A 25,406-nucleotide genomic window follows, 5' to 3' on the forward strand; every position below is an offset into this window, starting at 1 on the left:
GAATGTACTCTTCTGTTGGACGATTCTAAAAGATTAGTAATGAATAAAGTAAACTTCAAGTGGGAAAGTGGGAATCCTTAAAACCTGACCCATGATATATATAAAGAACAAGGAGAATTATATGAGGTATGAGGATTTAGAGCTAGTTTGATTGAACCCACTTAGCTTATTATAAGTTTATTCTCATTTACTTTTTATAATATTCAGTTGAAAGAGAGATTGCTCCATAGCCAAACTAAATAATACGAACAAAGTAATTAAAAATATCAACTATATCTATTAAATGGTTTATCAAAAATAAGAAAAAATACAAACATCTTACCCAATAAATTATCGAACTTAAAGATCCTTACAAAAAATGATTCACTTCATGACCGAATCTACCGACTTTCTGAAACGAATCTAAAAAACGTTATAATAATATCATTATAAACATATACGAATTGAACAATTACGATAATTGAAAGTTCGACAATTTCTCCTAAACTAGATAGTCTATAAAAAAAATAATCGGAATAATAACTCAAATATGTAAGTTTGTCATATCAACCGGCTCAATCCAAACTTACCACCAACTACTCAAGGACTTGGACATCACCAAATTAATCTCAGTCACACTCCACAAAAAAAAAACTCTAGATATTAGTCAACATTGACTACTTAAAATTAAGTGAGTCGCCGATTTCACTTTTTGTGAAACATATAACAACACGACTTACCATAATGCAACATTTTTTCATACACGGGCGCTCCATCCAAAAAACGAGATATTTAATGAAATTTTTTACTCTTAAAACTTCTTCAAGAAAAATTATATATGGAATAATATTATCGAACAAAGTGTAACAGTGCCCCCACATAGATATTATATATTTTTGCTAACGTATAACGTTTTGTTAAGACGGGGACACTTGTTTGCGTTATATTAAAAACCAAACTCTGTTAGGGAAGAAATTCTCTTTCATGTTTAATCTCATTTTATATCTAATTCAACTAGGAAACTACTAGACCGATCGATGATTAAACATGTTTTACATGTGACATTTCTACATATAGCAATGAAAGCAATCTCAAGATAAGTTAATGCCAAACTTTTGACACTACACCAAATATTGTCCCCAAAATTGATCAAAGATTCATTCCTACGATAAATTTGGATTGCTCACATAACTCTTTCAAATAGAATAAATTAACTACAAATGCTAAATCTCACTAAATGATTAGACATTTTAGTGAATCAATACCCAAATATACTTAATATTAATTATTGGAATAAAATGAATAATAGCCTAATCAAACTGACATTTATAAATATAAGTATATAGAATCGATATATATATATATATATATATATATATAGTCAGTGTAAATTAACCAATAAATAATTAGTTAAAAAATCCCAATAAAATAGTTGTTGCAAAAAATATATAAAACATAAATTAAATAGTGATTTAACAAGATACGATGATGGTGTTGGTCAAATGGAGACTGAATATTATTATATTTATTAAAACAACATACAAAATCATAGCATAGAATTCTTGAAATTATTTTAAAAAATGGTTAAATGTTTCAGAATCATATATAGCATAATCTTCTTAAATTGATTTTAAACAGAGTTAATTAACTTTTAAATTATATTAAATTAATAATAGAAATATTTAATCTTTAAGTATATTTTTTTTATAATAATATCTCTTTAAAATATGATATCTTATTTATTTAAGATAGCAATAACTTCACTGTCACAACTCACCGTCCACGTTTCAAATTAAGTTAATAAAATATTTAAAATAAAATAAAATAAAATAAAATAATGGTAAAGTAACTTAATAAATGATCAAAATGCTCTAGTTTTAAAATAATAATAAAAAAGATTTCACTTGTGTACAACACTACAACGTGCCACGTGGGAACAACTATTTGTCATTAATGACGGAGTACGTTTTATTTCGTTTTCCACTAATATTTAACAATAAATTAATAAAAATAAAAATAAAAATAAAAAGATAATGGTTAAATTATCAAATTTAATCTCTTATTAAAGTAAATTGTAATTTTAGACTTATCTTTCAAATAGAATAAAGTTTCCACATGATACGATGTTCATAAGAATGAATTTTAGACTATTTTTCAAATGGAATTGTCAATTCATTTTTCGTTAAGGTTAGATTTGATGTTTATGTTTATTTTTTTATATTTTTTATTTTTTATGATCATTTTTTGTTTATGTTTTTATTATTGATTTTAAATGGTTAATTTTGTTGTATTTTTGATGTATTTTGTGATAATGTGAACACTCGTTTTTTTTTAATTTTAATTGTTTTTGTTGTTATGCTTGAAGAACTATGATTTATATCCTATTGTATTGATTTAAAAAAAATATTTAATTTAAAATATATAGTATTTTAGTATTTTGTTTAATGAATTGAGTAATGTAATAAATAAAAAATGATGTGAAATATATATATATATATATATATATATATATATATATATATATAAATATATATATATATATATATATATATATATATATATATATATATATATATATATAATGATGCTTAATTTTTAAAGTGTCCGGATTGTCGGGTCGAGAGCTTTAGTTAATTTGGATATTTATATGAGAGTAAATGGATACTTGGGTCAGATTGTGGGTTGACCCGCTCATAAACTTAAAACGGTTAAAAATAAATTTAAAAATATTATTTGTAGGTTTCAAACTTGCAACCTAACATAACAAATACAACATTTAACCAAATGTGATTGAGATGTGGTTTTTCGAGGGATAATAGACCGATATCATTTGAAAGTGGTTAAAGAAATATGAATCAAATATTTAATTGACCAAAGTGTGAGGTCACGATGCTAATTAATAAAAAAATATGAATCAAATATTTGATTGACAAAGTGAAAGTGTAAAATCACGAAATGAGAGATTATTCAGAAAAAATATGTGATGAAACATGTGAGAAAATAAGTTGTTTTATCGAAGTGAATAAAATGTGGAAGGAGAGCGTTATATTTTTTATTTTAATCATTTTAAACATTGAATAAATATTATTATAATTTTTTAAATTTTTTTTATTTTTATCCTTATCCGTGTGAATCATACAAAAATTTTCCTAGTAATAATGTTTTAGTAATGTTTAATTAAATTAAATTAACGAACAATGGGAGATGAATTTACATAAATATATGATATTGGAGGTGAGTAATTAAACCGTACATAATATACCAATTCCAAAAATATTCTGACGTTATAACTTTGAATATATTGTTTTGATATAAAAACGATTTATTATGATATCATATATAAAGTATATTTAAATTATGGAATCAATCACAGACCTACCAACTTAATCTTTAAATAAAAACCCTTTTTAAAATTGGTATTATTGTATATACAATCCGTGATATAAAGTTTTCATTGTGATGTAATATCTAGTATGGCCAATTTAAATTCTAAAATTCTACTCAACTCGATTTATCTAAATTTGGGATCTTAACTCATCATCCGAGAAAAACACACTTCATATTTTTACATTTATTATATAAAATAGTATACAAATAAAAATGTTTGGTAGTTTTTTTAGCTATAATTTTTTTCATGAAAAAAATTATTATGAAATTTTACAATTATAACTCATTTTAATTGTGACATTCATTTCTTGATGTTAAATCTAGAAAATCGTCTAAAACAATTGGAAACATATCAAATGATGTTAATGCTCATATTAAAATTACAAATACAACTTAGATTATATTATGTAGGGTTTGGAATTGTTTAGGTAATACACAAAAATAAATAAGTAGATCAATTAAAGGCAATGAACGGATGATACTTTTAATGTTTATATATAAAATGGCTGAACTTCAAGTTTTTAGTAAGATATATATAATTAGTAATCACATGTAAGGAATTTGGTGTCATTACTCATTAATTATATCGGAAATAAGGTGGTAACACATAAATAAACTTAAAAAATAAAACTTATGACTCCTATTATATCTTTTTAAATCTATCCAATGTTGCACGTCATCCTCAATATATATTAAAATGCTAATATATCATTTTCAACACCATTAATGACCTCAAAAATATAATATATATATATATATATACTAGTTTATTTTTTATTATAATTGAGAATGATATATATAATATTTAAAATTATTCGAAGATCTGAACTGTTATATCAATTAAATTTGGAAAAAAATATAAAAAAATTCAATTAAATGTTTAAAAGAGTTTTGATATAAAAAAATGATCTATGATAGATACATTACTTATTTAAATAATCGAATCAATAGATGTTTAATATTAATTTTTATTATATTATTTATTTAAAACATGTTAAATATTGTTAAAATAAATTAATGTATTTCTATAATATAATTACAAAACCTAGAAGGTTAAGTTGGTAGTAATTTGATAAAATTAATATATTCATAAGTTTGATATCCTATTTGTAACTACAGTTTATGGTAAAATATTTACATTAAATAGCATACTTGGTCAAAATCGAGAGTTTACGTAAAATCTAGAATTACTTGTAATTGTAAGAGTTTAATTTAAAAAGTATTAGTTATACATTATTATTATTTTCATATATAATTAATTATATTATATTTAACCAATTTTAAAATTTTATTTATTTAAATATAATTTTAATAAAAAAAATAATAATGAATAAATAACCCTATAAAAAATTATATTTATAAAATTAATTATATTAATTAATTTATTTAAATAAATAATAATTTTTTTAATTTATAAATATAAATTTATTTATTTTAATGTAAAATCGTATAAAATCGTAAAATCGAAATTATTTATAAACTCGTAAAATCTTATTATCGTAAATTTAAAATCGTAAAAATTTACTTATTTAAGAATTACTTAAAATCAAACTCGATTTTAAAAGTCACAACTTGATTCGTCAAACTAAATTATCAAATTGACTCTATATCTGTTACTTTAATTCGTCACAGATAACTTTAATCAGAAATTAATGAAACAAAAAATCTAAACTTATGAAACTTAGCCACCAGCTTGATATTATTAAATAACAGTCACATTTACAAAACATTATAGATCCAAGTGGAGAAAAAACATAACTCTTCTTCTATTATCAAAACATCTCAAACTCACCAACCGCCCCCTTAATCTCGCAAAACTCGGGCACCTTTGGTGGAACCGTGCATCTTACCAAAGCCCAATTCAAACCATCGAAAAACGGATGCTGTTTTATCTCCGCCGCCCCTCGAACCGATCCCAACCGATTCTCCGGTTCCTTAACCAAAAGCCCTCTAATCAAATCCCTCGCCTCAAAACTAACCAAAGGACTTTCAGGAAACTTAAGCCCCTCCAATACAACATTCGCTAACGTCTCTTCGTTCCCCAAACCTTTAAAAGGCGTTTTCCCATACAAAAGCTCGTAAAGAAACACACCGAATGTCCACCAATCGACTGCGCTTCCGTGTCCCTCTCCTTTGATGATCTCTGGTGCTAGATACTCGTGGGTACCCACAAAGGAATTCGAACGAGCTCCGGTTGGCTCAGCTACTAGCTGTGGCAGCGTTCTGAATCTTCTGATGAGGTTTTTATTCGTTGGATCGTTTTTTGTCTTTCTCGGTTTTGGTGGTAATCTAGGACTGAAACAAGAAACTCGACAAGACGGGTCAGAACAAAACGGATCAATGCAGTTGGATCCTGAACATGGACCCGACATTTTTGGTGGTTCCATGATGAGTGGTGATGATTTTACAAGAATTGGATTCACGTCGCATCTAAGCGAAAGATCGAAGTCTGTGAGCATTATATGACCATCTTCACGAACCATTATGTTTTCGGGTTTTAGATCTCTGTAGATAACTCCAAGCATATGTAAATATTCCAATGCAAGTAGGACTTCAGCTACATAAAACCTGCAAATATTTTAACAAAATTAATATACACAGAAAATAAAAAAACAACTCTGTTATAAATATTAAGTGTATACTTTCATTTGAATCTTTTATCACATCACTATACAATATACTTATTATAGCTTATTTGATCTTGAGTTATTTCAAAAAAATCCTTTTTAATCACTTAGCTTTTCAACCATCAATTCTTTTAATTCATCAACTAATATACTAACAAAATGATATGTTAGTAAATTAACTCAAATAATCTAAAAAACTCGACCTTTTAATCCATCACGATTTTGATTTCATAACCTAGATTTTTTCAAATAACCTAACCGAACAAGATTATTTGAAAATAACCCGAATCTGAACAAGGGCAACAAATTCAGCATACAACAAAGTAAAGTAGTGGAGTTGAGATCTTATACCTTGCAGCTTGTTCAGTAAAAATTCGACCAGCCTGCTGTTGTCTCAAGACATGAAGATCGCCGCCAGGACAATACTCCATAACAAGGCACGATAAATTATCCGACGTAAACTGACCATATAAAGTGGGAAGAAAAGGATGATCCAGCATCCTAAGTATGTCTCTCTCAGTTTGAGCCCTGGCCATCTTGTTTCTCATAGCCAAGAAGTCGTTATCCATGACCTTTATCGCGAACAAGCAATTCGTTCCAATTAATTCAGCAAGATATACCGTGCCAATATCACCAGAACCAAGTTTCTTTAGAAGACCAAAATGAGCCAATCCGAGGACTCCATGCTGTTTTTTCGCCTTTTGGATTGATTCCCATTTGGAGTCTTTCGACATGTGAGGCCTATTCCTGCAGATTGATTCGCTTAGATTACTCTCTTCACTGTTGCTAGTAGTAGTGCTGTAATCACCTAAGCTACTATTTGAACTTTGTGAGAAATCGCCTTTTTTCACAATTCTTGATTTCTCTACTTTTCCTACGAGATTTCTGGAATCTGTAGTTGTGTTTGTCAATGTACAATGACATCTCTGGCATAGCGATTGAGCACTTTTATTTTCCATGGCAATAGGACTTTCGATATTGGCATTAGGAACTGAAACCGGATTGGAATTCTTCTTGACGATAGGCTTGTTTCTAACAACTGGTTTGACTGTAGGAGAGACCTTTCTCGATGATTTACCACCTCTAATAATACTAGACGAGTTCTTCGCTCCAATCTGCAGCCTTCCCTTTCGTTTTGACTTTGGTGCTACTCTTTTCTGTTCTAATCTAGCATCACAAGAAGGATCAGCCTTCTCGGTTTTATTCAACATTGACTTCATCCCCTTTCCACTCTTTTCCAAAGAGAATTTAGAATCCAATCGAGTTTTATCAGAGCTATGGAAAGACATTGAAGAAGGAAGAACCAAATCATGCTTCTCCTTTACCAACAATGTATTATTGGATGAAGTCCCTATAGATTTAATCAAAGGCGGCGAAGATATTTCTTCATCTTCCAATGTTTTTGTCGAACCACTCGATTCACCAGCTTCAATTACAACCGATTTATACAAGCTTGTGATAGTACCAGCTTCGGATATTCGAGGAGAGCTAATTGGATTCGTAAGACGCTTAATCGCAGCCAATTCTGATGCTTGAGAAATACATTGTCTCCTTAACGCTTGTTTCAAAGACACTGGTTCAGAAAATCCAATTCTCGGTGAAGAAGGAGCACCGAACTGAATCGGTTTCTTCGACTCATTTGAAGGAATTTGGTTAGATACATTATGATTCTTAGATGAAATCTTAAGACTGATTCCTTCAAAAAGCTTATTAATATCATCATCCAAGGGATTATTATAACCTAATTTCATCACTTGACGCCTCTGTTCCTTATCACGTACTGCATTTCTATTCATCTTCTTTGAATTTTGAACATCATCTTTAACTTCAACAATTTCACTAGTTCGAGAAAACGAACTCATCGATTTGATGATGAATCAATCAATCAAACTTGAATCTACAGATCAATATATTCACCAACCATCATCATCTAGTGATTCTTAAGATGATCATTTAAAACGCAAAACCTACTCAAAGAAAAATGAAAACACATATCAGAATGTGATTCTCGCTAATCCAATTCCATTACAGTTGATCTGATTTCATCAATAATGTGAAATTTTCACGAAATCGCATAAATCTAGTTCATAAAGCATGATTTGTAAAGCAGAAAAGGAAAAGGAAGAAGGTACAAGTAGAAACAGTGTAAAGAGAGATCGGAATCAGGAATGAGTAATCGAACCTGAAATAAAGGTATATTCAAAGTAGCGATTCGACTGGTACCAGAAACCCTAGCTGAGAGATGATGAAGATGAGCAGAATCGGCGGTGATGGAGAGAGAAAGGGAGAGAGATAGGTGAGAAAAGGACATAAAAATCTTATTTTTTCAATTTTCTCTTTCTATGTCAGGATTGAAGGGTACCTGACGAATGTGACCCACAACAACGTGATGTGGAGCCAACAATTTCTTTATTTTATTTTTTCAAATGATACCGATTCCAAAAGTTACAAATAATCAAATAAAACCAAATAATCTATCCAAAATATTTACTTATAATGAAAATTACAATACATATGAAATACAAATTGAGTTGTAAATCTTACTACATGGTTAGGTGGAAAAAAAGTCAGGTTAATTTTTATCCGAAACATTTTGAATGAAAATGGACATATGTGAGGTGTCAGTTAGGAATAACAATTGAGCGGTTCGTATTACGATCCCCGTCCCCAAATCTACCGGTCTCGCCTCAATCTCGTAGGGGTTTTGAAATATATTAAAAAACTTTAAATAATTATCATTAAAAAATATAATTGTATATTTTTGATTCGGGGATCAGTGTGGGGCATGTAAATACCATCCCGCCTCGAATCCCGATCAACATATTTCGAATTTTTCTTGATTCGCCCTAATCCCTGGTCAAAACAGGTAAAATCACACAAATCGGTTCAAGTCGGGTCAATTATCGCATGGCAGTTTTAAAATCATGTTAAATTTTAAATAAAATGATGTTTAATTATGGTTAAATTTAAAATAATAAGACGTTTGATTTTGTGTTTTTTTATGATGTTACTTTAAAAAAAATATTGTTTGATAAAAAGATGGGTTATTTGAGATTTTTAAAAATAAATTATTAAAATATTTTGTTTGTATTTAAAATATAAATTTAATAAAGGTAAGTAAAAATAGTTTAATATTTTAATGAATAAATTAAGTTATTTGATTTGATTCATTTAAAGAATTTTAAATATAAATGAAAAATATGACTAAGTTATGTGAGCTTTTTATGTTAAGAGTAATAAAAAAAACAAGTAATTTGATAGTTAAAAAATTATAAAATATTAATGTAATAAAAAATAATCCAAAAATCAAACAAGCTCAATGGGTTATTTTTTTATAAACCTTATCATAAAGAACAATGCGAAATTATAGAATGAGTTATATTATTTAATTGAATATAATAGTATTTCGCCATTTTCTCTTTTCTGTGGGTGGGCAAACAACAAATGATTCAACCTATAAAACATATTTAAATTAAATATTTCAACATTTAACGAATAAGCAAAATAAAACTAACTCAAAATGTGAATTTTAATATAAATTGTTTAGGAACAATAATTCCCAAAAAAGAAATATATTTTTACAAATAGAAGAATAGTCATTAATAGATATTTTGATGAATAATTGGGTCCAAGAGATGTACAATATATAGCTAATAAATTAAATATTCTTTTCTCTTTTATCTCTTCTTAATAATGTTAATATTTTATATATGCCAACATTACAATAAAAATAGCAAGAAATTCTTGATAATGGTAATAAATTTATTTTTTGCCTAGCTAATTTTAATATAAAAAATATATATTTAACAATACATTTATATTTCTTTTTCAATTGACTTTATTAAAAACATTATATTTTATCTATCATAAAAATATATTTGTATCATTATATTTTATTTCTCTTAAAAATTGTTTCACATAATATTGACTTTATTAAAAAAAACTTTATATTTTATTTATCATAAAAATTGTCACTATTTGGATTAAGAAATCATTAAACTACTTTATAATATTCACATAATAACATTTTATTTTTCTCTAGCTATTTACTTAATTTCAAATATTATTTTGTTGATTGAGAAATTAATACATTTTGTTCCCGATTTGTTATACATAATAATAAATGCATGGATGTACTTGATATTACATCACTCTGTTTATATTTAAAGGAGTAATGAAATTTATATTTAAAAGAGTAATAATAGAAATCGAGAATTTGGTGTCATAAATTGTGTCGAGAATAATGTGTTAGTATTTAAGTGAAATTGAAAGATGAAATTTCTCACTCTTATTAGGTTTGAAGTTCACTTAAATGTTTTTTCACATATTTTCGATACACCGATTGAACTTAATGATAGTTTCTTAAAAAATTTAAAATATAAAAAAAATTTGACTCACATCAAACAAACCCTTGGTTATATAATTTGAAAATAAAATAAATAGTTAGATTTAGATCCGATTTGGAAAATTAGGTTAGTTGATTATTGGTATTTGGTAGGTAGGACCCCTAGCTTGGCCATAGCTACATTATTGCGTTGAAAGTATACATATCATCTACCGAACTCAATGTTGTTTTGTTTTTTTATAGAATTCTTGAAAATATAAACAAATTCTAAATAACTCTAATTAGGTAATAATATAACTTAAAATTTAAAAGAGGTCCTATATATGGACACTATTTTAAGAAAGTTTTAATTTAGAAAGTAAGACAACAAATTAAGTAGGTAGCCCGCAAAACACACATAACGCCACCTAATGAGCTCGAACCCAGAAAATTATGGTTAATATTCACATATTATTGCCGCTAGGCTAAAATTTATATTGTGTCATCTATATATATATATATAATTATAATGATGCTTAATTTTTAAAGTGTCCGGATTGTCGGGTCGAGAGCTGTGATTAATTTGGATATATATCTGAGAGTAAATTGATATTTGGGTCGGATTGTGGGTTGACCCATCCATAAACTTAAAACGGTTAAAAATAAAATTAAAAATGTTATAGATATTATTCGAACTTGCAACATAACAAAACAAGTAAAATCTTTTAACCAGCTAAACTAATAACACTTTGTATTTTAAATTCAACACCAAATTTGATGAACGCGGTGGTTCATCAATAGTTTTTAATCGGTCATAATTCTCTTTTGACTTTGCGCTATAGATTTCACTATTATTAGTGAGCAACAATAAAAGAATTCCGTCATATTTATAGAGATATAGAACATAATTTATATGAATATAGTAAGTCTCGTCTGGGCTACTTTAATGGTAGTCTTTACATTTTTTATTTCACTCATAGTATGGAGAATAAATGGACTCTAGAGGTCAAACTAATTGAGTTGATGAATCAAACTGTATCAATTGTTCTAAAGATCGTTTTACAATTTGAGAGTAAATGGATACTTGAGTCGGATTGTGGGTTAATCCGCCCATAAACTTAAAACGGTTAAAAATAAAATTAAAAATGTTATAACATTTTTACCGTAATATTTTTTTCACGATTTTTTATATTATTACGCGTGCAAATGCGAGATACATGCTATATGCTAGTGAATGTAGTGTCCGCCCTAATACTTAGTACTATTTTGAGATCTTATGCAATTTTTATTTATTTTTTATCATTTAAAAAAAATAATATAGAGATATATAATATTTTAACATTAAAAATAAAATAAAAAATTAATTCATTTTAGTTAATTAATTATATTTTTTATAATTTAGTTATGCATGTAAAATATTCAATCATAGAGAGAAACATAATTTTATTTTTTTACATGATAAAAAAACCATTAGAACAACTAAAAAAGTATTTATACAATGGTGACATGTTCAACTTTTTCTTTTTTGGTTAAAAAAAAAATCTTTATTTTATTTAAGTTACAGATTTATAACTAATGTCATTAAATAAAAAGTAGTTTATTAAATGTTAAACATATAAATATCAATCAACATTTAAACCATATATAACAAATTTACTTAAAAAAAGAATAATAATACAATAATTGCACAAGTATCTTCTTATAGATAAGAAATGATAATATTAATTATTGAATTAATATAATGTTCAATGATTAAGGCATGCATGCATTAGCTGAATAGATTCTTGGAATGCATGCATGCATGCACATATATAATAATTATTAATTTTGGTGGGGAAATAAATTAATATTAGACCTACTTTTTAAAATTGTTGATAATTAGAGAGGGTGGTTAATGTTAGTTATTAAATTTAAATTATTTGTTTGCTTACATTATTTTATATATGAAATTGTTAACTAATATTCAACTCCACCACATGTTTTGCTTGGTGACAATAATGTAAAACCTCAAAATAAAAATAATAAACATATTAACACGGACTTACTTATTAAGTGGTTAGAGTGTTTGCTTCTTAAGTCGAGATTAGTTTAAACCCCTACTTCGAGTATTTCACCCTTTCGAAAGAATAAAATAATAATAATAATAATAATGTCAATAAGAAAATTATAAATCTACTACTTCTTGTAACCTAACAATACCAGCAGCTCCTCCATAGCACAACCATCTTTCACTTCCCTTGTTCATATTCCATCTCACCTTATGAATTGCAACAGATTTTGATGGAAATTCTTCTCTATCGCCTCCTTTATCATGATCATCATCAGCCGCTTTCTTTGGATTACTATATCCTCCATCATCATCGTCTTCTTTCTCCGTGTCTAGTGTTTGCTCCCCATTCTTCTTCCCCTTACCGCCCCATGGCTTATATTTGGATCTTCTCTCTGAATTTGGCCCATCCTCGCCTCCCAATTTATCAGCAGAATTACTTTTGTTGCAGATAGCTGGATCGTGAAATATTTTAGTAACATGAAATTTCAATGTTGAGTAAATAAAAGGTTTAATTTAAGAGGTTTTGCTTGCTTCTCACCTAGAATGTTGTTTTTAAATGTTTCGGAGGCTTTTTCCCTACTGACTTTATTTGTCTCTTTATTGAAGCCCTTGATGGAAACAGGGAAAATACTCCACTTTTCCGATGATTTCTTCATAGGGAATGGAGTATCGTCCATTGGCGTTAACACTGTCAGAATCTGATTTTCCTCCTCTGTTATAGATCCACAGAGAAAATGTGGAGCTCTGTTTCTGTGAGGGTCTTTATTCACAGCTCTATCTGTAAGCTGCCCACACAATAAAAAAAAAAGAGTTTTAAAAAATTGGTTTGTCAAACTGTTAAACTACCTGCTAAAAATATGTAATTTGGATATAACTTTTTATTAGAAAAAAGATGACTTTACAGCACAACATTAGACCATATTCAACTACAAAATACCAAAAATATATTGAGATTCGAAGTCACGCTACCTCTTTTTTCTAGATTATATTGTTATTTAACTTATTTCAGGTTTTAAAACCAATTTAAACTTTTCTTTTTCTTTCTTATCCTTTTGAAAAATATAACATTTTCATTAAAAACAAGAATTCGAGGGCGCGTTGTGCACGTGTTGGGGCCCGTTGCCCAAGTTAAAATGTTTTAATATGATACTAGTTGGAAGAACCTTTTTTACAATCAACATAAACAAAGTGCATAAACTTCTAACAATAAGTATTTGTATACCTGGAAATGGAGGACATTGCCATCTGCACCACAGTATGCAACCATACCTATTGAATTTTAAACTAGTCAGTGCAAAACAACAAACAGACTGCTGCAAATTTCCATAGACCCAATTTTTTGGCCGTGCAGTTTTTGAGAGTTTGGGGTGAAAATATTTGATGTGGATATAAAATGGTGTGGTTGTGAGTACTGAACAAAACAGAAATAATCAAGTGCGGTTAGATGAACTATCTAATACCTGATGAACGTGAACATTGAACATTCCAAATAGGAAATGGCAAACAATAATAACTGCTGATTCCTTGTTGTGGTGTTCCTTTGAAAGGCTCTCCAGTAACTGGGGCATCAGATGCTGCTTTCAACAAGCTGAGGATCCTCAATGTTCCATCATCAAAAGCAACAATCACACACCTGAAAGGTACAAACAACAAAAGGGTAATTTAAGGTAAACAACTATAGTACTACTATTAAGACATTCATTTAAGTAAGAGTTTCCCTCTTGCTATGAAAGCAGCCAAAAGTACCTCGGATCTGATAGCCAATCCAAACTGTAGATATTTCTTTGGGCAGGTTGGAAGTCCCACAAAGGTCGGAATGGATCTCTGCAAATAGCAAAGAACATAGATGCGGAAAATGTTCTTACAACAGTTCAAGACAAAAAGTAATGCAGACATTATGGAGCAGAAAATGCTCCCAAAGAAGCAGTTACCGTACTACCTTAAATCCCAGAACTTAATTCCTTTATGACCCGCAGTTACTATAATATTTGCATTCTCACTGCCACTGCAATTAAAATGAGGAATTAAGTAAATATTGACTATCAAGTGATTCTATAGATGGTTTATAGTTTATACAAATTTAAGTTTTCAGTGTTAAACAGAACAAGGAGATGGCTTATACTAAATAACTGCTCCATTTCATAGTTACAATATGGTTTAACTCAATTTCTAGTTAAGAGTATACTTTGTTAATAAATAAGAAAAATGGTTGTTTATCCCACAAATCATATATAGGATCATGGGTGAGGAAACAATTACGTCTTATCAAAAGTGACAGTAGCTATGCCATTTATCATGATTCACAATAGTTGCTTTCTCATTTTCAGTGCAATCAAGGTAGTAAAATGAAATACTCCCAATATAATTGGAAGCTTGTTGAGAGAAAAAGGAACATCACTATCAAGAAAAAGGTGGCAGGGAAAGAAAGATCTATCAAATTTGTAAGGATAACATCAAATATAAACTCGTGAAGGATCTTATTTTTTTGTTGAGAAACAATTACCTTTCACTGGGGGCCCAAGCAAGTGTTCTTATTGGAAAAGTATCAGCACTGAAGCAAAGCAATGGTCTTGTGTCTGCAAAAAGTAAAAGGCATATCATTGTGTTCAAGTATGATCCCAAGGGTTGGGTTTCCCTAGCATGATCCCAATGTTTTTTTCAGAAAAAAAAAATTCATAGAAAATAAGGACGTGATTTTTTTTTTAATGAAGGTATCAGAGAGTGTCATTACCTTTAGACGATTTATCAGCAGAAAATTTCCACAATGCCACCTAATTTGGCAGAAAGTTCATAATTAGTGTATTGGGAATAAAGCTATTGATCCGAATATACAAGCTAAAGGAGTTATGCAATGGACATTTTTTAATAATTCTTTTGCCTTCTGTTTGGGGAAAATAAATTAATAAGAGCAATGTTAATGCAGAGATTACCACTCCATCATGACATCCAGCAATAATCAGATCGTGAGGGAAGAATGATGACCATTCTACTGTCAAAGGGATGCTGAATAACAAAATATTGTAGATCAATACACAGAAAATGATATGGTATCTTATAAAAATAACAAAAGAAGAATTCAAACAAGCTGAGAGAAAGTTGAATCTGAGAAAAGTAGAAAATCTGTGAAATCTAGGTAGATTATATTATTAAAATAATCTTGTCCAGGAATTGCAAAAACAGAAACTATTGCAGTTTATTAACAACCATATAAATGTGTTCCTTTAAAGCAATTGTTCATGGCTATGTAAACATAAAGTGGGAGCTAATTTTATGAACCCTTCATTATCTGCCAATAAGATTTCCATTTACCTTTGTCTATCACCAGTCTTTATGATTGAGCATCTAAATACAGGATCCAATTTCAAAAACCTCGGATCGGTACCTTTCTTCTGACAAGATGAGTAGATGGACTTCATTGTAAAAGGATGAGGAACGTCCCACCTACAAATAAGAGATGTGATTTAAAAAAGAAAATTCAGGTAGGGTATACTTCATGAGAAGAAGTGTCTTGTATTTGCATAAAAGCTTATCAGTCAACTGCCTATTTTGTTATTAGAAGTGTTTTTCAAGATCATTGTTCCAATGGAAGATGGAACAAAGTGCTCTGATTAGCGGACAGAAATGAATTAGTAAAATTCCATCAGGTAAAGAAATCTCACACTTCGAGAGCTCCATTTCCAAGCAAAACAGCAAGATAGCCAAGTCTATGTTTCACATTATCCTCAACAACTGGCCGCCATTTAACATCCCAAGCGACCTTTCCATTATGAGCCAAGCACAAAACAACTCGAGGTAAAGCAATGTCCTTTGTAATACCACTATTAGATTGACTCTGCAAGGGACCATTACCGATGCTTTCACCTGAACATACATGCCCTTGTTCGTTTGTGTGTGGCTTAACATCTATCAATTTGGGCTGCTGATTCTCATTTTGCATCAGTGGTGGGTCATCGTCACTGTCATAATCAGATTCTACTATCGTATATAACTTCTTCCTTTTTCTGGTGGAAGCTGAACATACAGTGTCTGAAGATATTGATGAATTGAGACATTCAAATTCGCCAGAAACACCATCATCTGGAAGCAAACTCAATTTAGAAGGGTCTTGGACACAATCATTATTGATAGGTTCCTTCAATGGAATCTTTCTAGGTCGTCCTCTTGACCTCTTCAGTTGAAGTGGATTGTCCGGGCTGGTAATTTTTCTAGGCCTCCCAATCGGCCCCTTCAATAGAAGTGGCTTGTCTGTGCTGGTAATTTTTTTAGACCTCCCAATCAGCTTAGTTGATTGAGGAGTGTCCGTGCTGATAGTTAAACTCAGTTGAAGTGGATTGTCCGAGCCGGTAATTTCTATAGGCCTCTCAATCAGCTTAGTTGATTGAGGAGGCGTGTCCGTGCTGATACTTTTTCTAGGCCTCCCTCTTGGCTTATTAGAATTATATGAAATTGTTTTCTTCGGAAGTGACTTTTTTTTTTCAAAAGTTTCATGTACCACACACCAAATCTGAATAAGACCTCTGCCGCTTAATCGTGCACCAATCTTGTGATATGAGGCATCAGGAGGATGAGCAGCAATAGAGATAAACTGTAACAGACCCAGAAGCAAGGGTTCAATAAAAAAAACAGACAGATGCAGTAATAATACACCATCCAAAATTCTAGATAAAAGTACAGCAAGTGTCTGTTTGATAAAAACTGAAAATTAAGTGATGAATGCTGAATTTTGAGTACGTAATAAGTGTGGAAAATAAATGTTAAATAAACCTAATGAAATATCTGAATTTTAAGTACTCAATATGCAAGTTGATTCGATAAAAGGTTAAACTAATATAGAGAAAGTACTTAAAATCCATTTTACCCTTACAATACTAAATAATTAAGCATTCATATCTTACTGAATTAAGCTAGGTATTCTAGATTAATGTTTGTATCTAAATTTTGAGCTGAATCTAAATAATTATGTGGCTTTAAATAACACTTTTAAATGGACTTATTTTAAATAAGCACTTAATTTGTCAAATTAAATGATAAGTTGTGTCATCAAACACTGACTAAGAAATTAAAAAACAAGAATAAAGCAAGACAGTCAGCTAATCTATTTTGGAGGAAGAGATATGCAAGACCCTTGATATGTCAGTAATGTGTTGCCATCCATTTTCAGTTCCAATATTATTACTAGGTAAGAGTACCAACACCAAAAATTTGAATGTTCATAAATACCATCACCAAACAGAGGAGAACAGTTTAGTTCTCATCAGATTAACAAGTTCGGAAGTTTCAGGATGGTTAAGCAATATCCATCCCGACACGATTAAATCAGGGAATGCACATAAATGGTATAGACATGGGTGTAGAAAATGAGAACTGTTGTAACTGAGGCACAACAACCTCATGGAAAGCTGACATTTAGATAATAGATTAGATTCTTTAAACCATTTTTAAACAAAAATATTATTAAAAAAAAAGTTACCTCGCAAGTTACTTTCTTTCCAGAATCTAGAGGAAGTCTAGGACACCAATCCATTGCCCAGACAAGGCCACCAACGTACATCACAAAGTCTTTGCTGGAACAAAATATGATCAGACATAGTTCAACATTCTTATAATAAAGAAACTAAATGCTACCAGAATCAAACAAGTCTGTCAAGCCTAGAGTAACTAAGAAATAAACAATACATTATCAAAAAGAAGATTTAATGCAGGCAATAAGAACCTACAGGAAAAATGATGATAATTACATATACTAGAAAAGAAAGTAGAAACTAAATGGAACTCTGAAATTTGCAGTAAATAAATGATGTGCATATATATGGTGATCTTGCACCTAAAAAGAAAGAGTAATGAGCATACACAAATGAGCATACATCATTCATTAATTAATCCTTTTAATCATATATTTAGATTAAACATCCAATATGGTAACAATTGAAACTCGGTTATCATAGTAAATGGATGAAGTTTACAAGGTACTAGAAAATGTGAAAATAAAAATAAATAAAGTTCTAACATTGTATCCATGTCGTGTATAGATGTCATGTTATCATTTCTTCTTTAATTAATATTTGCTAACTTGTTTATTCTCCTTATTTATTTGCTTTTGGGGAAGGAAGAACAACTTGAAGTCAAAAACAACTTAAAAGATGAAGCAAATTTTTACAAGACAAATGAAAACAATTTGAGCAAAATAGACAGCTTACGAATTCTATAAATGAAAACTAATATACCTGGAATTTGAAGAAATGGAACTCTCCTTTTGTTTACCCTGCACAATATTGCAAATATTTTATTGAATTAAAATATCAAAATATCATCTAGAAACATAACTAAAAATGGAAAAACAAAGGCCTCGTTTGATCTGGGTTATTTGAGATTAATTTCAAATAACCCGTTATTCAATCAACAATATATATATATATATGGCTAATGTCATTTTACCCAAATCACCGCAACTAACTTGATTTTCAATACCTTACATATCAAACAAAGTTATTTGGAAATAATCAGTTGGTTATTCAAACAACTCTAGAACAAACAAGGCCTAAAAGCAAACACGATGACGAAGGAGAATAGTATAAATAATCACTAATACCTAATAATGAAAGAAAACAATGACATAGCAGAATAGTTTAAATAATAATTGATACCTTAGGAACAACAGAAGCCGAAAATTGTGGTAGCTCTACGCTACCAACACTGTCTTTTCCTTGGGGAATATTTGCGCTCAGGCAAGCAAACTGAATAGTTTTCGTATGGTAAGTGAATTGTTTCCACTCGCTGCAAGTGCATCATTTACTCATCAGACAGTTAAACAGTATAGTTTTAGTTCAATGCAGACAAAAACCATCATGAATAACTTCTACCTATACAGCCTGCACTTCTAATCCAGTTTTCAAAAGCATAAAGCAAAAGGGATCATATATAATAACACTTGCTTATCTACTAATCTTAAAATAACATTTGTCAGCTATTGCATAGAATGTTTAACCCATTTCAATTAAACATTAACAGAATCCCTTAAGAAGAATCATCTAATAAGCTTAATAACCTAATGGGTAAGTAAAACATATGATTATAAAAGGCAACAATATCAGATTACACTAAGCTAAATTAGCCAATGTGAAGTTAAACCCCAAAAGCCCAAAGATTTCACCTTAAAAACATGATTGATGACGATAAGCGTTCTAACTCAATTCCATTTGAATCATCCAACTCTGTCTTGTCTCCACAAAGATGAGAAATTGTTTCCATTGATTTAAAGTGATTTTCAATTGAATAATCAAACAATGAAACCTCGATTTCATCGGACCCATGATTGTAGGAACTGGGTTCTTCAAAAGGAGGAACCGGCAAGTGATCCTCCCCCTTTTCCACGTCATATACAACCACTCCTAACACATTGGTCTTCTCTATCCTCTGTCTAGATTCCTCGTCCTTCTTCTTCTTCTTCTTCTTGTTCTTCTTCTTCAAATATAGTTTTCGTCGCTCTTCCCTATAATATTGAGCAAGTGTAGTGCTGTCTGAGTATTCTTCAATGTCTCCTTCCATGGAGAGAGACCCTGTAAACAGTAACCGTTGGGAAGAAGAACTGATGAAGAAGAAGAAGATTTCTTAAAAAAAATATATATATATAAAAAAAAGTTTAAAAAGAAAAGAAAATATGAAGAAGAAGAAGAAGATTAGGTCTAGTATGAAGTGGGCTTAGGGCGTCCGTGGGTCTTCTGTCTATTGGGCTTAATTTTATAGTTTTTTTTTCTTTGTATAATAATAATAAAAATAAAAAATAAAAATAAAAAGAACTATTTTTGGGTAATTTTAAACCCTAATTTATTTGTGGTTATGAATATCGGTTGGGGAAGCAATTTTCTAGGTCATACTAGTGAAGAAAGTGACCAATGGTTGTAGTGTGGTAGTTACCATATTTATTTGATGTTTTAATCCATACTTTGAAATCCACGTTTACTTAAAATCGACGTTTACTGGTTGAATATTAGTAAACTCGTAAAATTTAGAGTTTATTTTAAATATTAAAATTTTAATTTATACATATTTAATTTTAAATTATATATATATATATATATAATTAATTAAAAAATAATATTAAGTAAATAACACTATAAAAAATATATATTTATAAAATTAATTATATTTATTTATTTATTTGAATAAATAATAACTTTTTATTTATAAATATAAAAAATTTTATTTAATAAAAAATATTAAAATTGAAATTAATTATAAACTAGTAAAATTTAAAACTTTTATTACCGTAAATTTAAATAGTGATAGTTTACTTATTTAAGAGTTTATTTGAAATCAGGTTCGTTAATTTTTTCTGAAATCGTAAAATTTTAAAAGTTAACCCAAAATTTTAACAATTTTATTGAAACCTCTAGTGTTAAATCTTGAATTTCATGGTACTGCAATTTGGAAACCCCTAAACCTCAGCGGCTAACCATGTTTGAAACTAAATTTATAATAGTGTGGTTAGAGTTACTTGCCAAATTTTTCGCACCCTTCAACTAATTTCCCATTTATCTCTCATTTTGGGCTTTGATTTTTTTTCTATTGTCGATTCTCAAATTGGAAACTATGAAAATCACATCAAAAACTATATAAGCAGTCAAGAAGAGGGAGGAAAAAAATAAATTGGTTTATTTTGTTAAGTTAGGCATTGGGCTGCTAGGGTTGCGACTCTCACTACTAAAGATTTGATGAAGGGTGATTAAGAAAATTTTGGATAATTTATTTAGGTCAAAATTAGTTTCAATTTGATTAGAAGAGATTATATATTGTCAGTCTTACAAAAATTTATTGTCTAAACAACAATTGGTAATGTAAACTTGTTAAGGTTCATTTTTGTATTGTCTACGAGATATTATAGAAACTAATAATAATAAAATACAAATATTGTTTGAAAGAATAAAGGTCTACATTTTAGTTTTAAAACAAAAATATAATATCCTTCAAAGTATCTTTCAATAGCTTATATTGAACAAAGTAAGATTTGAAATAACATTTTTGATTATCCAAATTACAAAATATCTAAGTAGTGAAATGAGTGATCTTTAAAAGAAGACCCGGGATAACATCATCGGGATCATGGATGTGTGGATTCTCCTCAACAATATAAGGGTCGCCACATTTCTCCCCGATCGTTTGCAAAGTATCCCCTTCTTGTACCACGTATATATCATCGCAGCGTTGCTTGACTAGCAAGTCAACTCGAGGAAACTCCAAATCGAAATCATCAACAGCTTCCTTGGTGTCGCAAATGCTCATAAGTAGCATCATTGCCAAGAGGACAGTACAATACCATGACACTGATTCAGCCAAAATCATCGAAGAATGACAAGTGATTCGTCCCATAATGTACGAGTTTGAGAATAGATTTGGATGCTTGTTTGAGGAATGAATGATGGAATTTAAAGATTGATCAAATTGTTGGTGATAATGAGTGGGAGTTGCTTCAAGTGTATTAGGTAGGTAACTAACCAACAGCCAAAGGAAGAACAATGTGGAGATTATGAAATAATGAAGACTTTTTTTAATTTCTTTTCCTTAAAACTATAAAAATTTGGTTGAACTACTTTATTATTTCTCTTAAAGTCTTCGAGTCTTTGCTAAGCAAATTAAGGAATTCATTATTACGTGGGTCCTCGGAAATTAAACATAACTCATATATTTAATTTAATATTTTTGACAATTTTATTATACTACTATATAAAATCCCATTTTTTGACATTTTTCCTTCTTTTTTTTTTAAATAAATTTTTGTTTGTTGTTATTCAACTTGAGTAGGACGAAAAGTAAAATCAATAAATGACACAATACCGAATCAATATGCTTATAAAATTTTGATTCAAATAAAATATGTCAAATTATTACTATGTTTTGTTTTATGTTGAAAACAAATATGTTTTGTTTTATGTTGAAAACTAGTTTGACCATAAAAAGTCATCATCTTCATTTTTAGTTTAAGACTTTTGTAAATCCCTTATCATTAGTCTTTGATAATTACTCTTCGTAGTTAAACTATCTTATCTAGATATGTATTTATTATGATATTGGAGAATATAATTTTGCGACAAAAATTCATAGGTAAATCACATGTCCTCAAGTCATGGATTTGAATTTTTACAATCGGAATCGTTAAATAGTTTTAACCCATTAAAATAATTTAATTGACAAATCGGTACATAAAAGACCAAATATCATGAGTTCAATTCTCATATGCTGATGAGATCATCTGCTACAGATCTCACATGTTCCATATATTTTCTCTCAAAGTTATTTTAAAAAACATATATATTTATTAATTTGCGTCAACCTTGAGAGTGGGAACATGTGGAATTGGTAATAGATGATCCCAATTTTCTCAAATGTTATAAGAGACCAAATATCAAAGAGTCGTTCTAATTTTTTACATTTTTTTAAGGTGTAACTAGTTTTGTATGTGTAGTGAATCCTTTCAAATGTATTAGAAAGATCTCAATTTATAAGATCTATAATATGTCTTTATACTACATTATCCCATTTGGTAAGAACTCTTTTAGCACTTGAGATGAGGTTATAGATTTCGAGTTTATACTACTATAATTGTTATAGATTTCCTCACTAAGGAAAATAATTAATAACATGAGAAAATGTGGACCATGAATCATATGAATTAATAACAAATTACAAAATTAAAGGAAATGATCTATTTTGATAGAAAATCTAAACTTATTTTAAGAAGAAATGTTTGAAACCCTAAAACCAATTCAATTTACTTTACAATCTATATAACAAACCACCATTCAATTCAACAATATATATATATAAAGAAACTAGATAGTAATAATATATTATTATTCTAATTACACATAATTAATCACCATTAAAAAAAAAAAAAAACTTAAAATACAAATGACTGGTACAGATCATGATAGATCAATCAATGATGCATGATCAAATTCAACAAGTAATAAAAATTCAAATCTTCTGCAGCTTATCTGCCTTAACCAAAGGATTCTCCTTAGCAATCACAAATCTTCCAGCCGATTTATAATCAAACGAACAACTATGCCTTTCTGGGTACCGATGAACCCCGCAGAAAGTCGATCCACAACGACAACCAAATCCAGTCAAACCCACCTTTTTCCGACAGGAAAAACACCTGTTCGTGGTCAACGCCGCGGTAAATTCCTTGACCGGCGGCGAATTAGCGAGAACCACGACCGGATCTGGTTTGTCTATGGGTAAAAGGGTCGTCGGCGGCGAGGTGGATGAAGATGAGGAAGGTAGGAGAGAGATTTCAACGGCGGATTTGGCTGATTTGGCTTGATTATCTTTGATTTGATGATCTCTATAACATTTAGAACAGAGATTTAGAGTTGCTGGGGTAGCGGAGAAACCGCAGTTGTTTGCGCAGAGACGGTGGTCTTCTGGGGATTGAAATTCTTGTTCTTCGGCCATGGTTGAAGAAGAGAAATGGGATTGAAATTGTATTTTTGATATGGGATATTTTTTGGGTGGACAAGTGGGAGGAATCTTGGATGATCAAGATGAGAAATTTATTGAGAAAGAGAGAAGGAGAGAGAGAGAGGAAGGGACAACGAAGGTGGGGAAGAAAGATAAAGGACGAGAGAGAAATGACCGGCGAGATAGAAATGAATTCTGAAAATGACGCCAGAGAGAGACAGCCTGGCATAAGAAGAAGAAGATGAAGAGAGAAAGAGAAAGAGAAAGAGAAATGCCTTTTCTTATTATTAATTTGTTTGACATGTGTTGTCTGGTTATTGGTTTTCTTTTTCTCTAATCAACCCTAATTTAAATATTTTGAAGTTTATAATAATTTTAATATATTAAACTAAATAATTACACAAGTACTAGGAAATGCATTTATCATGTATTTGACAGATTTTTTTTTAATAGAAATATGTTTGAAAATTTATATTATAATATATTAACAAATTTAAAGTTCATTTTCATTAAAGAAATTGAACATTTTTATAAATTATAATTAATAAATAAATATATTAGTGATTTTAAATATTTAATTGTGTTTATAGTGTTCAGGATAGAATTATAGGATAGAATTATAGTGAGATCGGAACAGGGACACAAACATTATCCCTGCTCTATTCCCGGTCAATTACTGGCCAAATTGAAAAAAAAATTGCCTAAAACGGAATAATTCGGTTATCGAGAGACAATTTCAAATTATTATCCTACTCATAAATCAAATTTGTCAATCATAACTTTTTGGGTTTTTTTGTTTGTGAAAAAATATTATTGAATAAGATGTAAGTTATTTAGGTTTTAAATAGTTTAATTAATATAATATTTAATTGTATTTAAAATTTAATAAAATTATAATATAAAAATATTTTAGTGATAAAACAAGTAATTTTATTGTTAAAATAATAATAATGCAATAGAGGGAAATATTTTTTTTTTAAACTTATAATTTTAAAAAATCCATAAAACCCAATCACATGAGCTATTAGAGCTTGTTTATTGAGTTATTTAATATTTTTATTAGATTTATTTTTAAATATTGTTTGATAATGAAAAATATTATTTGTGTTTTAATAGGTTAGATTATTATAATATTTTTATATTTAAATTTATAAAATATATTATAAATATTTTAATATTTTTTGTTAATAAATTATGTAATTAAAAAAAACTGGATATCAATTTTTTATAAAAGATAATCCAGTTTTTTTAACTAGCTCTTAATAGGAAAAAAGAAAAGTAATAAAATTTCAAAATTAAACCTTAACTCAAAATTAAGAAAAATTAAAATCAAAGTGAAATAGTTTTTTTTTGCTAGGTTAAGACTTATAAACAGAACCATAAAAACAAATACAAATGAAGGCGATAATTTTAGTCCATTAATACTTAGGATTGAAGCTTATCCTTAAGTGAAATCGAATTTTCAATTAATTTTTACACCGATGCACCTCGAGAAGATGTTATCGAGGTCCAGAAGATATTGGGGGTAGAATTAGCTAATTTGGTATTATATTGTTGTATCTAAAATTTTATTTATTTA

General features: G+C 29.1%; 4 protein-coding genes across 5 annotated transcripts; all 4 read right to left on the reverse strand.

The window, feature by feature from the left end:
* Positions 1 to 5,038: 5,038 nt before the first annotated feature.
* On the reverse strand, positions 5,039 to 8,322 carry LOC124920184 (serine/threonine-protein kinase D6PKL1-like). The gene is made up of 3 exons (XM_047460612.1): positions 8,176 to 8,322; positions 6,345 to 7,960; positions 5,039 to 5,934 (listed from the first exon to the last, which is right to left on the reverse strand). Exons 2-3 carry the CDS (start codon positions 7,853 to 7,855, stop codon positions 5,139 to 5,141), a joined length of 2,307 nt encoding a protein of 768 aa, XP_047316568.1. The 5' UTR covers positions 7,856 to 7,960; positions 8,176 to 8,322; the 3' UTR covers positions 5,039 to 5,138.
* A 4,110-nt stretch (positions 8,323 to 12,432) lies between these two features.
* On the reverse strand, positions 12,433 to 19,966 carry LOC124920185. Of its 2 annotated transcripts, XM_047460613.1 has the most exons (15): positions 19,518 to 19,965; positions 19,012 to 19,141; positions 18,592 to 18,629; positions 17,838 to 17,931; positions 16,027 to 16,952; positions 15,677 to 15,808; positions 15,298 to 15,370; positions 15,099 to 15,138; positions 14,871 to 14,943; positions 14,307 to 14,372; positions 14,114 to 14,191; positions 13,828 to 14,000; positions 13,590 to 13,636; positions 12,906 to 13,152; positions 12,433 to 12,819 (listed from the first exon to the last, which is right to left on the reverse strand). In XM_047460613.1, the coding sequence occupies exons 1-15, from the start codon at positions 19,910 to 19,912 to the stop codon at positions 12,482 to 12,484; spliced, it is 2,850 nt and encodes a 949-aa protein (XP_047316569.1). In that variant the 5' UTR covers positions 19,913 to 19,965; the 3' UTR covers positions 12,433 to 12,481. The 2 variants fall into 2 exon arrangements, with proteins under 2 accessions (XP_047316569.1, XP_047316570.1); XM_047460614.1 differs by lacking the exon at positions 14,307 to 14,372 and having other exon boundaries at positions 19,518 to 19,966.
* A 1,443-nt stretch (positions 19,967 to 21,409) lies between these two features.
* LOC124911331 lies at positions 21,410 to 21,733 on the reverse strand. The gene has a single exon (XM_047451802.1). The coding sequence runs from the start codon at positions 21,731 to 21,733 to the stop codon at positions 21,410 to 21,412; it is 324 nt and encodes a 107-aa protein (XP_047307758.1).
* A 1,452-nt stretch (positions 21,734 to 23,185) lies between these two features.
* LOC124915540 (zinc finger A20 and AN1 domain-containing stress-associated protein 6-like) lies at positions 23,186 to 23,952 on the reverse strand. The gene has a single exon (XM_047456282.1). It carries the CDS (start codon positions 23,819 to 23,821, stop codon positions 23,339 to 23,341), a length of 483 nt encoding a protein of 160 aa, XP_047312238.1. The 5' UTR covers positions 23,822 to 23,952; the 3' UTR covers positions 23,186 to 23,338.
* Between the last annotated feature and the right edge of the window lie 1,454 nt (positions 23,953 to 25,406).

Source organism: Impatiens glandulifera, chromosome 1, assembly GCF_907164915.1.
Source record: "Impatiens glandulifera chromosome 1, dImpGla2.1, whole genome shotgun sequence".
Classification (NCBI taxonomy): Eukaryota; Viridiplantae; Streptophyta; class Magnoliopsida; order Ericales; family Balsaminaceae; genus Impatiens; species Impatiens glandulifera.